This window comes from Triturus cristatus, chromosome 12, assembly GCF_964204655.1.
Source record: "Triturus cristatus chromosome 12, aTriCri1.1, whole genome shotgun sequence".
Lineage (NCBI taxonomy): Eukaryota > Metazoa > Chordata > Amphibia > Caudata > Salamandridae > Triturus > Triturus cristatus.
In genome coordinates this window covers 194,643,379-194,656,914 of record NC_140595.1, presented here as the reverse complement: position 1 = coordinate 194,656,914, position 13,536 = coordinate 194,643,379, and the positions used below count along the sequence as shown (strand labels likewise).

The window sequence follows — 13,536 nt, the reverse complement described above, 5'->3', positions numbered from 1 at the left end:
TGCAAATAATTGCTGTTAGCATGAGCTAAAGCCATCTTGGTTGTGGCATCCATTTTGTTAGCCATGTGATTCTTCCGTCTTCACTGTTGCTTGCTTTTCTGTTCTGCTTGAGTCATCAGCTTTAGTTAACTCCTTCTATTCTAAGCTCAATGTATGAGCTCAGAGAGGCCTGTAGCTGCTAGAATGCACCTGTTTAAAAATTTAACTGTCCATCATGTCTTACTGATGTAAGCAGTTCTGTTTCCCCGCCATCTTCGCTGACTAAGTGATATCCATCTGCCCATGTTTGTCGATAACTATTTCTGTGAAGAACTGTACCTTCTATTTGAGTCTCCATGCTTACTTTGCAACAAACTCAGTATAAAAGACCCATGGTCTGTGTATTTAAGTCACTACCTCCTGGAACACTTGAGGGTGTTGTATGGATGTGGTCTCACTCATGAGTGAAAAAAAGTGTTTTTTTGAATTCCAGCTTCAGTGTCAATCTCTTCTTTGTTGGTTTAAGGACCCGTGGACAGATAAGGGTGAACCCCTGCACCGGTGGGCCCCTAAATAGGCTCATTTCCACAACCTAACATTAGGTTGGGTTTAAAATATGTTGGTTTGCCGCAACCAGTGTGACTCCAACAACCTAAGAGAATCAGGAATCTTCCTGATCTAAATGTTCAACATTGGACATTATTTTCTTAGGGAGTGACAATGGTTATAAATACATATATAGAAAAGTTCTTATATAAACACACAAATCTTGTTCAAGGCATACATAGACAAAATAATGGATTCAAACTTAAAAGCAACTTCTGCACAAACTGCCATTAATTCGACTGGATTTTCTGATCAACCATTCACAATCCTGATTGCAACATAAGAATGTATTTATGTATAATAGGTTGTGGACACATACATATAGATTGTAGTATCATATTTTTCAAATTATCTTGATCTCACAACTACACATTTCACGTGATGAAATGCTTCTTCAGGGGTATCATGGGGCCAGCAAGCTGCAGAGGTTTACCGTCATCCACTCTCTATTACTGTTCCTCAGACATGCTACCCCTGAGGGAAGCTGCAATTCCTGGCTTCAGAACAAAAGATAAGCAACATTGGGTACCTTTAGTGCCCACTGTCTCGAGCACCTGAATCCACACAACTTTCTTGCACCCGCTGGGCTTATGCCATCCCAGTTCTGAACTAAGTGAAAACATTTCACGAAAGGTACACACATCATCTTCACTGGCCTAGCCAAAAAAACCTCACAACCTGGCTGAAAAAGGCAACAAATCCGGAAGCAGAATGTGACTGAACTTATGCATGTACATCGTAAAGTCTAGCAACTTCTACTATTGTAACTGGCATGTAACTATGAACTAACCACCAGATCAAGCAATGTTTCTCAAGAGAACGAAACATGGCAAAGTATGCCTTGGTATGCAAGACCACCGTAAACTGCGGAACACCCTCAACCTTATCTGAGGTAATAGCCACAGCACAAGTGGTTCAGGATTTCATTTTTAAACTGTCTTGTCTTTAAACTAACTATACACCGACTCAGGCGCTGCAAATGAAGCACACCGGACGCTGGTTTTAACTTAGCTGATCAGACCCTAACCTCCCCCTTTCCTTCTGCACCTCCTTCTCTCTGTATCATCTTAGGCGCTGAGAAGTAAACAAAAGGCTACTAATATATAAATATATACTAAAGAATATACAAGAGGTCTTGAATGCTCAACCTAAAAATGGATTTAAGGAAACTGACAAAGCAGTAATATACAGTTAAGTATGGGTCAGGAGCAGGTCAAGGTTCACTGGGTTGTTCTATCTTCAGTTTAATTACGGTGTGGCTGATATCAGGGGAGACTCGAATTAGTAGGACCATAAATAACCCCAACAATACGAAAGAAGGTGATGCTCTAAGGCATGGGTAGGGTATTCACACTCAGAACTGTTGGCTTTTCTCTCCTTGCATTACCTGTATCAGCAAGACTTTTCCGATCTGCATAGAAGGACACAGGAAACGGGCACGTGTTGGTGATGTTGATGATGTGTGTTCGGACACTTCCCAGAATGACGTAGCCAAAGTCAAGGACATAATGAGGCAGAAGAGCTCTGCAATGACAAATACAAGAGGTCGTTACAGTGAGGCAAACATCGATACAACATAAACTGCCAGTTGCGAGGCGTAGGTAATAGTCAAAAGAAGAGCTTCACTAGATCAGCAGACCCCCAGATAGACAAATAACGTTACAATGAATATTATTCATGTCCTCATTTTTCATTCTGCTACTCCCTCGATAAGTATGCCAGGAGAGAGCCCAATAAACTTTGGAATGGACCAGGACTGGTTGGAGCAAAGTACAGAACTCAGCACATTCATTTCACATCTTTAACCCAGTCTCCTGCTGTCAGTGAGGCCTGTGCATACCGCGCTGTTGTTTGAGCACCTACATGTTCATTGAAGACTTGATGTTATTCGAATACTAGATTCTAGTCAAAACATCATCAATAAATACTGATTGCCTATGATAAACAAAGTGTTTGTGTGTTCTCTAGTACTACTCCGAGGGAACCATTGTATTCATATAAATTGTGTTACACAGCTTCCCCGGAATACTGGTTGCCGTTATATTTTTTTACTGTGCGTACAAGTCAAAACATCTGAATGCATAGCTAGAAACAAGGATTTTGTGTCCAGGCTCCAGGCTGGCATCTGAATTTTGTGCACATAGCCCAGAAGAGCAACCAGCAGCCTCTCCAATATTTCTGTATGTGCAGACAGCTCCAGCAAGGTCCATATGATCCACTACTGGTTACTTGCCTCTATTACATCATGGATTAAAAGTTAAAAAAATTATGCAGAAATCTGAAATGCAAAAGCTTGTGTCTACTTATAATGGATATCAGGGCAGTCTATCTAAAGCAAAACTCCCAGAATTCACCTGTAATTTGCCCACCCACATCTGACTCCCAGTACAATCTGGATGGCAGAGCATCTTTACGCCTCAGCTGCAATGTGAAAGTAGGTATACATCACCCAATGTCACAGATCTTGAGTTTGAACAACTTTCGTTAGTAGAGGGAATACAACTGACTCGTTGGGGAATTCTATGCTAAGTGCTTTTACTACTTGGTACAGCCAGCAGTATACGAATATATCAAGAATCCTGGTTTGTCTGCTTTCAACAAAAACTAACCAAGGTTTAAAAGTTATTTATCCCTGTAGATGTGGTTAGACCAGGGTTAGACAAGCTCTAGGCAAGGCATCTCAAACACCCCTCTCCGATATTAAGGGAGAGAGGGGTTATCAAATAATAACAAGGCAGCGAAATACTTAGTTTCAAGACCTAATATCTTTAAGAGTTTTTGGCATGCTATATTAGTCAACCAACTATGTTAACCTTGTAGTTTAACTTTCGCACCTGTGTCGCTAACACAATTGTAAATGAAACCCTGTAATCATAGCTCATTTCACCAGTTCATCAGTTTGTGAGAACGAGCTGCATAAAGGTAAACTTCTGGGTCAAGATGTGAAAACCCTCCATGCTCATAAAGGAGTACGAGTCCCTCACAATGTAGCCATGCCTGCCCTTCACTCCAATTCAGACATCAGTAGAGAGTGACAAAGAATGCTTTGTTAAGAGTGATTGGTCTGTTAAACAAATATAACCCTTTAGGGTTCACTAACATCTTCATCAAAGCCACTCCGATCACCAGCAACAATGGATCTTTATCCATCTAGCGACCATACCTGTAAGACGGTCCATGACTGGGGCCACAGTTCTGGCAAAAAACACACATAGGTCTTGACGGATCAAGATAAGCGTTCCATCAAAGTCGTTAGCCCAGTTCTACCTACTTGATATAGGGTTGTTAAAGGAACATTTTAAGACACACTCCAATTAATATGCACTGTGTGTTCACCAAATCTGACAATATCTCTTATGAGGGATTATTTTGTATGGAGAGTAGGATATCATCTTTGTTAAGCTAAAGGCAAGGCTTCTGCTTGTGTGGTGTTCTCTCAACATTCAGACCAACACAGCAGATTAAAGTAGAAGTGACAGAGGGAACACCTGTCTGTTTTGAGATTCAATCAATTATCAGACTTGTTGAGAGCTTATTGTCACCCGTAAGGGTATTCAGGCACTGGCAGGATCCAGTTGATTAGCCTAATAGCAGGGTCTTCGGGGACTTCTGGAACTCTGAAAGAGATGGGGAGGTCCGTAGATGAAAAGGCAGCTCGTTCTATGTCTTTGCTGCTAGGTAGGAGAAGGAGTGACCTCTGCTAAATCGGACGCAGGAGGGGGGGGGTGAAGTTAAGAGAAAGGGACCCGGAGCGGAGGTGTCTGGTGGGCTGTTTGAAGTTCAGGTGGTGGTTCAAGTAGGCGGGTCGGAGTTTTGTAGGGCCTTGTATGCATGGGTCAGAATATTGAACTTATATCTCTTCTGTACAGGGAGCCAGTGGAGTTCCCTGAGGTAAGGGGTGATGTGGGTTCATCTAGGGAGATTCAGGACGAGTCTGGCTGCAGCGTTCTGTATGGTCTGTAGTTGTCGGAGGTGAGCTAAGATCCATGCGTAGAGAGCATTTCCGTAGTCGGATGGAGATGAGGGCCTGGGTGATGGTGCATAGTGAACTATGGGATGGCCATTTGAATTTCTTATGAACCATGCGGAGGATCAAAAAGCAGGAGGAGGAGACAGAGTTAACCTGAGTCATCGAACAAGTTACTTACCTTCGGTAACACATTATCTAGCTGCAGATTCCTTACCTTTGAATTTCCCAGGCCTCAGGCTGGACCCGGAATCTTTTGTTCGAGTAATACCCCTTGCATGTGCCATCAGGTGGCTCCATTCGGCTGCGCTCCACATCGACGGCGTCGGTAGCGTCAGTTATAACGTTGCGGTCACCTAAATAGGCTCCACCCAGGTGCACAGACGTCAGTAGCCACGAAGTAACTGACGTAGTCCTGTGCAAAAGTAGGGCTCTGAAAAGGAGAATAACCCGAGTCCTAACAAAATCAGTCCGCAAAGTTGAGAGGCATTGGTGGGCCTGTAAGAAATTTGCAGCTAGATAGAGTCTCTACCAGATCCGTTACCGAAGGTGAGTAACTTGTTCATCTGATAGAGACTACTAGCGGGCGATTCCTTACTTTTGAATTAGATACCTAAGCCATACCATCCCGGTGATGGGTTGTAGACCAATACCTTACACTACGATGTCCTACAGGACCAAACGGGCAAAATGCCAGTCCCTGTAGACCTGACTGTCCAGGCAGTAGTGCCTGGCAAACGTGCAAGGATGCCCGTGTTAGTGCCTGAAAGATGTTCAGGACTGGGACACCCCGAGCCAAGGCCATAGTCTCAGCTTTACCCCTGGAGGAATGGGCCCTTAATCTTTGAGGGGGCTGCTTCTTAGCCAAGGCACAGCAGATATTAATTAGGAGAACGAACCAGTGAGAGATGGTCCTTTTTTGCACTGCCCTTCCCTTCTTTGCCCCACATACTCCAAAAAGAGTTGGTCATCCACCCGGAACTCTCTTGTGCGGTCAAGGTAGAACGACAATGCTCTTTTTGGGTCCAGTCAGTGGAGATGCTCCTATTCCTTAGAGGGATGCGGGGGAGGGAAGAAGGTGGGCAGCGTGATGGATTGACCCAGATGGATGGGTCACATCTTTTGGCAAAAATGAAGCACGGGTGCGGAGCACCACTTTGTCTCAGAAACACATCATGTAGGGATGCATACAAGACAGCGCCTGCAACTCACCCTCCGGGCAGATGTTACTCCCACAAGAAAGGCTGTCTTGATGGTAAGCGGACAGACGGGAAAGTTGTGTAAAGGCTCGAAAGCAGCACACATAAGATAAATGAGGACTAAATTAAGGCCCCAGTGCGGCATAACAAAGGGCGTGGGAGGAAACAAGTGAGCCAGCCCTTTCAAAAACCTATTTACAATCAGAGACCTAAAGAGAGAGGGTTGGTCTGCCAGCTGCAAAAAAAGCAGATAGAGCAGAAAGATAACCCTTGAGAGCTCCCAAAGCAAAGCCCTGTTAGGCAAGGGTTATAATGAATAGAAGAACATTAGAAAGAGGGGCAATAGATCTTTCTGTACAGTATAATACAAATTTCTGCCAAAGGCAGCTGTATACAGTTATAGTGGAGGGCCACCTGGATGCCAAATAATGTTACATACCAAGGGAGGAAGGTCAAAAACCATCAACTGCCGCCGCTCTATCTCGATGCATAGAGGTATAGAGTTGACAGGTTCGGGTGGAGGACGCTTTCCTGCTGCTGTGACAGAAGATCCCTCTGAAGGAGCACCCTGTATGGAGGATTGATGCTCTGGATACCAGACTTCCTTGCCCAGTCTGGAGCCAAAAGAATGACTTGGGCCCAGTAGCTCCTGATCCTCTTCAGAACCCTGGGCAGGAGTGGTATAGGTGGAAAGGCGTATAGAAGGCCTGAGCTCCACTCGTGATGAAAGGCGTTGCTGAGTGATAGCTGCCTTGGAAACTCCAGCACGCAGTATTGCTGACACTGCGCATTCTCTCTGGAGGTGAACAGATCTAAACAAGGTTCTCCCCGCTGCTAAAAGAGACCTTGCACCACCTTCTGACTGAAGACGATATTCGGTATCCACTTGGCATCAACGGCTGAGTTTGTTTACCCTGGTGTTCGGAGAACCTGCCAGGTGCTGAACCACCAGGGTTATGACCTGCTGTTCCAGACATGTCCAGAGTCACAGGGCCTCTCAACAAAGGGTCCACAACCCCATCCCATCCTGCTTATTGCAGTACCACATGCACACGCACTGCACAGTTTGAACCCTGTTTTCCTAAAAGACATCCTTGCACACGATGTTCTTGGAAAAAAATCTGAAGTCGATAAAAAGTACAAAAAAGGCAGACAGAGGGTTAACTCTTCCCGGATCGGCCCTTAACTAGCGCGGAAAGTAAAGAACTGGCATCCGCGTGCCTTGGTGGCGCATATATAGGTGACCGACGACAACACACGGAGCCGAATGGAGCCACCTGATGCACAAGTTACTTACTTGTGTAACGATATATCTGTAAGAGACATTAGTTAGTGATAGATTCCTTACCTTAGAATATCCCCAGGCGTCAGACTGGATCTGGATAGTTTTCATCAGCAGTACCCCTGGGCGTCGGTAGGCATCGTCGTATGGCTCCGCGGACGTCGCTGGCGTCGTAGCCGCTGAGATGACGTCGTCGGAGCTACTTAGATGTGTCCACGCGCGTGGACGTCAGTTCTGTACACAACTTTTCCACGCCAGAAGTGCAGAGCCATGCCAGAGACTGACTACTGGTGCAATAGAACTAAAACCCTGAAAGAGATGACCTGAACCCTAGAGAACAGTTCGCAGAACAGGGAGGATGGGCGGGCGGTAAGGAATCTATCACTAACTAATGTCTCTTACGGATATACCGTTACACAAGTAAGTAACTTGTGCATCTGAAAGAGACACGTTAGTGATAAGATTACTTACTTTAGAATACATACCCAAGCAATACCAACCCCGGTGGTGGGTCTGCGAAGTGAAATTATACCAGAAAGTCACAAAGTACCGAACAGCCAAAGAAGCCGTCTTTCCGGACCTGACTGTCAAGGCAATAGTGATTAGTGAAAGTATGCAACGAGGCCCAAGTGGCTGCCTGACAGATGTCTTGCAGAGGGACACCGCGTCCCAACGATGTAGTAGCTGCCATCGCCCTGGTAGAATGGGCGCGGAGCCCAACCGGAGGTTCCTTTTTAGCCAGAGAGTAATAGGCTTTAATGCACAAAACAACCCATCGGGAAATAGTTCGATTGAGCACAGCCCGGCTTTTCTTGGCCAACAAAGAGCCGGTCATCCACCCGGAACTGTTGTGTGCGGTTGAGAAAGAAGGAAAACGCACGATTTGGATCCAGACGGTGGAGCCCCTCTTCTTCTCTCGAAGGGTGCGGAGGCGATAAGAAGGTCGGCAGAGTGACAGTTTGCCCGAGATGAAAGGCAGAGACTACTTCCTGGACTCACTGTTCGGGAGGATAAACCTGAAACTGCGCCGTGTCCAGAACCACTCCGATGAAGAGGAGCTTCTGAGAGGGAATCAGGTGCGACTTCGGCACGTTGATGGAAAACCCCAATAAATGCAGGAGGTCGGCCGTAGTCTGGAGGAGGGAGACGACTGCCTGGGGTGAGCCCGCCTTCAACAGCCAGTCATCGAGATAGGGAAAGACTGAAACCCCTGATCTGTGCAGATGAGCTGCGACCACCGCCATCACTTTCGTGAACACCCGAGGGGCGCTGGTAAGGCCGAAAGTGAGCTGAAAGTGCTCGTGGCCTACCGTGAACCGTAGGTAACGCCGGTGGGCCGACAGGATGGGTATATGAAAATAAGCATCCTGCAAGTCCAACGCTACCAGCCAGTTTTGTGGGTCTAGGGCAGACAAGACATGATCAAGTGTGAGCATCTTGAACTTCTCCTTCCGGAGGAAGTGATTGACGTTCTGGAGGTCTAAGATAGGACACAGGCCCTTGTCCTTCGTTGGAACCATGAAGTAGTGGGAATAACAACCCCAACCTATTTCTGGCGTCGGAACGCGCTCAATGGCCCCCTTGGCCAAGAGGGCCGCAACTTCCTGCTGGAGAAGTGGCAAGTGATCCCCCGACATGCGGTGGTACTGAGGTGGCATGGCTGGAGGGGTAGACTTGAAGGGGAGGGAGTAGCCCCTTCGGACTATTTGAAGAACCCACCTATCTGAGGTGATGGCGCGCCAGTGGGGAAGGTGATGGTGAATCCTGCCACCCACTGGTGTCTGATAGGCCTGAAACCTAGGACTAGGAAGGTTTTGAGGCAGCGGCAGCAGGAGCGGTGGTGGACTGACCCACACACTGTCTTTGGGACCCACCACGGCGGGCCCCACATCCGCGGCTGCGCTGAGACTGCGGCTGCTTAAGCTTGCGGGTTTGAAAGGAACGCGCCTGGGCGCCTCGACCCTGACCTCCGAAAGGAGCGAAAAGCGGACCCAGGGGAGTGGCGGCGAGACCTAGGGACTGGGCCATAGCTCGAGCGCCACCATTGTGGAAAGTGCCCTGCCGAGAGAATCGGCCATGTCAAGCCCACAACGGATGGTAAATTTAGCAGCATCTCTCCCCTCGGTAATGGCGTGGGAGAGAACCGCCCGTGCCTCCACAGGGCACTGAGGCAGCACCTGTGACACGGTATCCCACACAGAATGGGAATAGTAGCCCAACAGGCACGCAGTATTCACCGCTCGCAACCTGGAACTGGCAGAAGTGAAAATCTTTTTCCCAAACTGCTCCAGTTTCCTAGATTCCTTGACCGGAGGAGCAGAAGGGAATGCACTCGGCGAGGCAGAAGCCTGGACAACCAGACTCTCAGGCGTCGGGTGTTGTGTGAGAAAGCTGGGATCGCCGGGCGCCGGGCGATGGCTGCGTGCCACACCCTTGTCTACAGGAACTTAGGTTTGTTCCAGGTGCTCAACAGGATATCAGTAAGCGCCTCATTGAAGGGCCGCAACGGCTCTGCAGAGGAGGACTGTGGCTGCAGCACGTCGGTCAGGAGATTGGTCCTGATAGGTACAGAAGGGAGCTCGAGGTTAAGAGCCTCAGCCGTCCGATGAAACACCACTGAAAAGATTCCAACCTCCTCCGTAGCCAAGGAAGAAGGGGACAGTGTACCAGGGTGTGGAGAAAAATCCAGATCTACTGGACCCTCCACATCGCCTTCCCATTCAGGCTCATACTCGCATTGAGCTGCAAGAGGATCCTCAGACACCTCCCAGTACTACCCTTCGTCCACCGGTTGTTGAAAAGGCCGGAAAGGACGTGGTGCCCGGGGAAATGGAACAAACTCCCCACCAAGAAATAGAATGGGGGGGTAAGATACCAGCCCCGGTTCGGTGCCGTCCGGCGTCAGCGGCGGTGCCGCGCCCGGTGCCGGCGCCGAGGCCGGATCCAGAGAAGGTGCCGAGGCCAGAGCTGGCAGCGCCACAGGGTATGGTGCCGGCGTAGCCGAGGCCAAAGGCGGCAGCACAGAGGCAGACCCTCCCAACGGATCCGCGGGGCCCGAAGGCGCTCCGGAGGTACCCGATGGGGCAAACAAATGGCACAAGGCCGACACGAAGGCCTGCACCTCATCCGAAGTTGCATGCGGTCCCGGAAAGGGTGGGTAGGCCGCAACGGAGGCTCCAATGGAGCCGTGGGAGAGTGACCGCCCGCCCCCTCCACCGCGTCCCGCGACTGGTGACGGGTAGAGGAAGAGCGATGTCACTTCTTCGACTTCTTATTCCTGTGAGCGATGCTGATGGCTTCGCAACAGGTCCCTTGACCTTCCACGGGAGCGGGGCCTCGATCGGCGCAGAACCGATTGCCGGACCTCCAACAACTTTCGGGAATGCTCCCGCAAAGCTTTCGGCGCCATGGCCCGACAAACGGGGCATGCCTTGGGGTCATGGGCGTGTCCCAAGCAGAAGAAACACAGGTTTGTGGGTCCGCTACCGACATGTGTCGGCGGCAGGCCCTACAGGACTTAAACCCGGGCATCCCTACTGCACCAGGAGTCAAGTACTCGACAAAACAAGCTGTCAGAAACCAAGTTAAAACTTTTAACTAGGGGTACCGCTTTCTCTCGGATCTGCGCTGCTGCGCAGAAAAAGAAAGAACTGACGTCAGAGCTCGTGGGCGCGTCTAAGTAGTTCCGACGATGTCATCTCGGCGGCTACGACGCCAGCGACGTACGTGGAGCCGTACGACGACGCCTACCGAAGCGCAGGGGTACTGCTGACGAAAACATTCCGGATCCAGTCTGACGCCTGGGGATATTCTAAGGTAAGGAATCTATCACTAACGTGTCTCTTTCAGATGGCGCGCGTAAGGGGTATTGCTCGAGCAAAAGTTTCTGGATCCAGCCTGATGCCTGGGAAATTCAATGGTAAGGAATCTGCTGTTAGAAGATATGTTTAGCTTGTTTTCCAGAATGATGTTTAGGTTCCTAGCTTGGTCAGTGGGAGTAGGAGTAGGTCCGACTTCTGATGGCCATCAGGATGCTTTAGTTTAAGAAAATCAGTACCTCGGTCTTGTTAGAGTTGATCTTCAAGTAGCTGTCCTTCATTCAGTTGACGACGTCTGTCATGCAGTTGCAGAAGTTGATGTTGGTGGTGTATTTAGAAAGAGAGAGGATGAGCTGTGTGTCCTGAGTGTAAGATATGATGTTGAATCAATCCATGGGTTATGGGGATGCAGACCAGAGGTATCACATAAGTATTGAAGAGCAAGGGTCCTTGGGGTACTCCACAGATTACTTCCTTGGGTTTGGAGGTGAAGGCGGACTTTTTGCGTTCTCCTGATAAAGAAAGAGGCAATTCAGCTGAGAGCGGCACCTTGGATGCCTTTGTTGTGCAACCTTGGTATGTGTGTGTGTGTGGTGGAAGACCCTATTGAAGGCCACCTAGAGGTCTAGGAGTCTCTCCTCGGTTGAGTAGAACTTGGATGTCATCGGTGTGAGAAAGTGCCATCTTTCTTGCATGGTATGCCCCCACTTTTTGCTGAATTGCTGAATGTACTTTGACTGAGTGTGCCCTGGACTCCTGCCAATCAGGTGCCCAGGGCCTATGTTCCTTCCCTAAAACACAACACAAATTGGCAAACCCTGACCACATGTCAGCCCCTGGTAAATGGTACCCTAGGTACCCAGGGCCTTGTGACCAGGGAAGGCCTCTAAGGGCTGCAGCACTCATTGTGCCACCCTTAGAGGCCCAGTACCCTTACACACACACACTGCCCTTGCAGGCTGGGTGTCTGGGTACAAGACAAAACAAAAGAGTCGACATGGCAAACATCCCTGTGTGCCATGCCCACCACCTACACTGCCATGGCATACATCAGTCACCCCTCTAACTGGGTGCCCTATGCCAGTGGTGTGGGCACAGGAGCAGGAGCCCTGTGCCCTACACTGTAAGTGCAGTGCTGCCATTTAAGAGTACATGGTGCTGAGAGCTCGTCAAACACGAACTCCACAGCACCATAATGGCAACACTGAAGACTGAGAAGTTTGGTATCAAACTTCTCAGCACATTAAACCCACACTGATGCGTGTGGGATTTAATGTACCAAGCACCCCAGAGGACATCTTAGAGATGCCCCCTAAAAACCTAACCTACAATCCACGTCTGTTCTGAGGCTACCGGCCTGTCGACCTTCGAACCTGCTCCAACCCGGCATCTCTTGTGGCCAGCAACCTCACAAACCCCAAAGGACCTGGCTACTTTTTGACTCTAAGCCCCCTGGGACTCCCATGAGTCGAGGCTCTACTCAAAATCTACTACTAATCCCTGGCAGCAGCCCGGAACCGCGAACCTAGCACACTCTGCACCTGCCAAGCCTGGCCTGTGCCAGAGTGAACAAAGACCACGATGACGACCCTACGGCGACTGTGACCCCGAGTCCGGCACCCAAGGACCTCCCTCGACACTCCTGAAGAAGCCTGCAGCCTCAGAACCAGGTGCCCCCCCCCGACCGCGATCAACAGAGGGTAAGATTTCCCGACACCAAAAGGCAGCCCTGCACCCGGCGCCCCACGGCCCCCTGTGCCCAATCCCGGGGTACCTACCTATCCGCCAACAACCCAACTTACCTCTCGAAGTGGTGGTGGCACCTGACGAATCTTCGTCCCCGAGCTTGCAGTCTTTTTCTAAACCAGAGCTTTCCCATTGAGATCAATTGAGCGCCCGAAGGCTCAAAAGCACCCAGCACCCAGCCGCCCGAGTGGCCCTGGCAGTGCAACCTCTACACCTATCTACTTCCCCACTTGCCCTGAGTAAGTGACCAGGAGCCCAGCTCCCACAGCCGCGTGGCCTGCTAGTCAGCAGCCACCAACCAAGGCCCCCCTACCTCTCATAGGATAACAGTGGGCCTAACTCTCTCTGCACCCGGCCGCCCTTGTGCCGCTGAAGATGAACCAACTGTACCTACCTGACCCTGGGAGACCACTGAGTCTATGCCCAGAACCTTAACTCTGCCAGTTGAGTACTTACCTTTAAACCGATAACTCAATTTTCTCCATAGGGTAACATTGACTGTTTTTTCCTGAAATTTAAGTGTGGACTTTTCAAAACTTAAAATATTCACCAAAAATCAGCCGAGTAACGAAAACGAAAATACTCACCTGCTATTAGATGAGCTCCCAGTGCTGGATCTTGGTGCCCAGCATTGACTCTGAAAAATACTTACAACTGTACTTACCAGTAACCAAATTTTCTCCCATAGGAAATCATTGACTGTTTTTCTGTGAAATTTCTTCTGTCAATTTCTGCAAACTTTAAATATTCTTTAAAAATTGTATAATTTCTGAAAACGTAATTACTTGCCTGTTTTGGATAAAGGTCCCAGTACTGAGTCTAGGCACCCAGTACTGGAATACAGAAGTAATGAGAACATACTATACCTGCAACTTGAATTTTCTTCCATAGGGAATCATTGAGTGTTTTCTATGAAACATTTTCTAAGTGTCAATTTTT

At 48.9% G+C, this 13,536-nt stretch overlaps 1 protein-coding gene across 1 annotated transcript in view; it reads right to left on the bottom strand.

Moving 5' to 3' along the window:
* The window catches only part of HYDIN (HYDIN axonemal central pair apparatus protein), a 2,467,744-nt gene that overhangs the window by 1,295,211 nt on the left and 1,158,997 nt on the right, over window positions 1–13,536 (bottom strand). Inside the window, exon 32 of the mRNA XM_085640020.1 lies at window positions 1,973–2,109. Coding sequence (XP_085496146.1) covers window positions 1,973–2,109 — 137 coding nt within the window. The remainder of the gene's footprint in view (window positions 1–1,972; window positions 2,110–13,536) is intronic.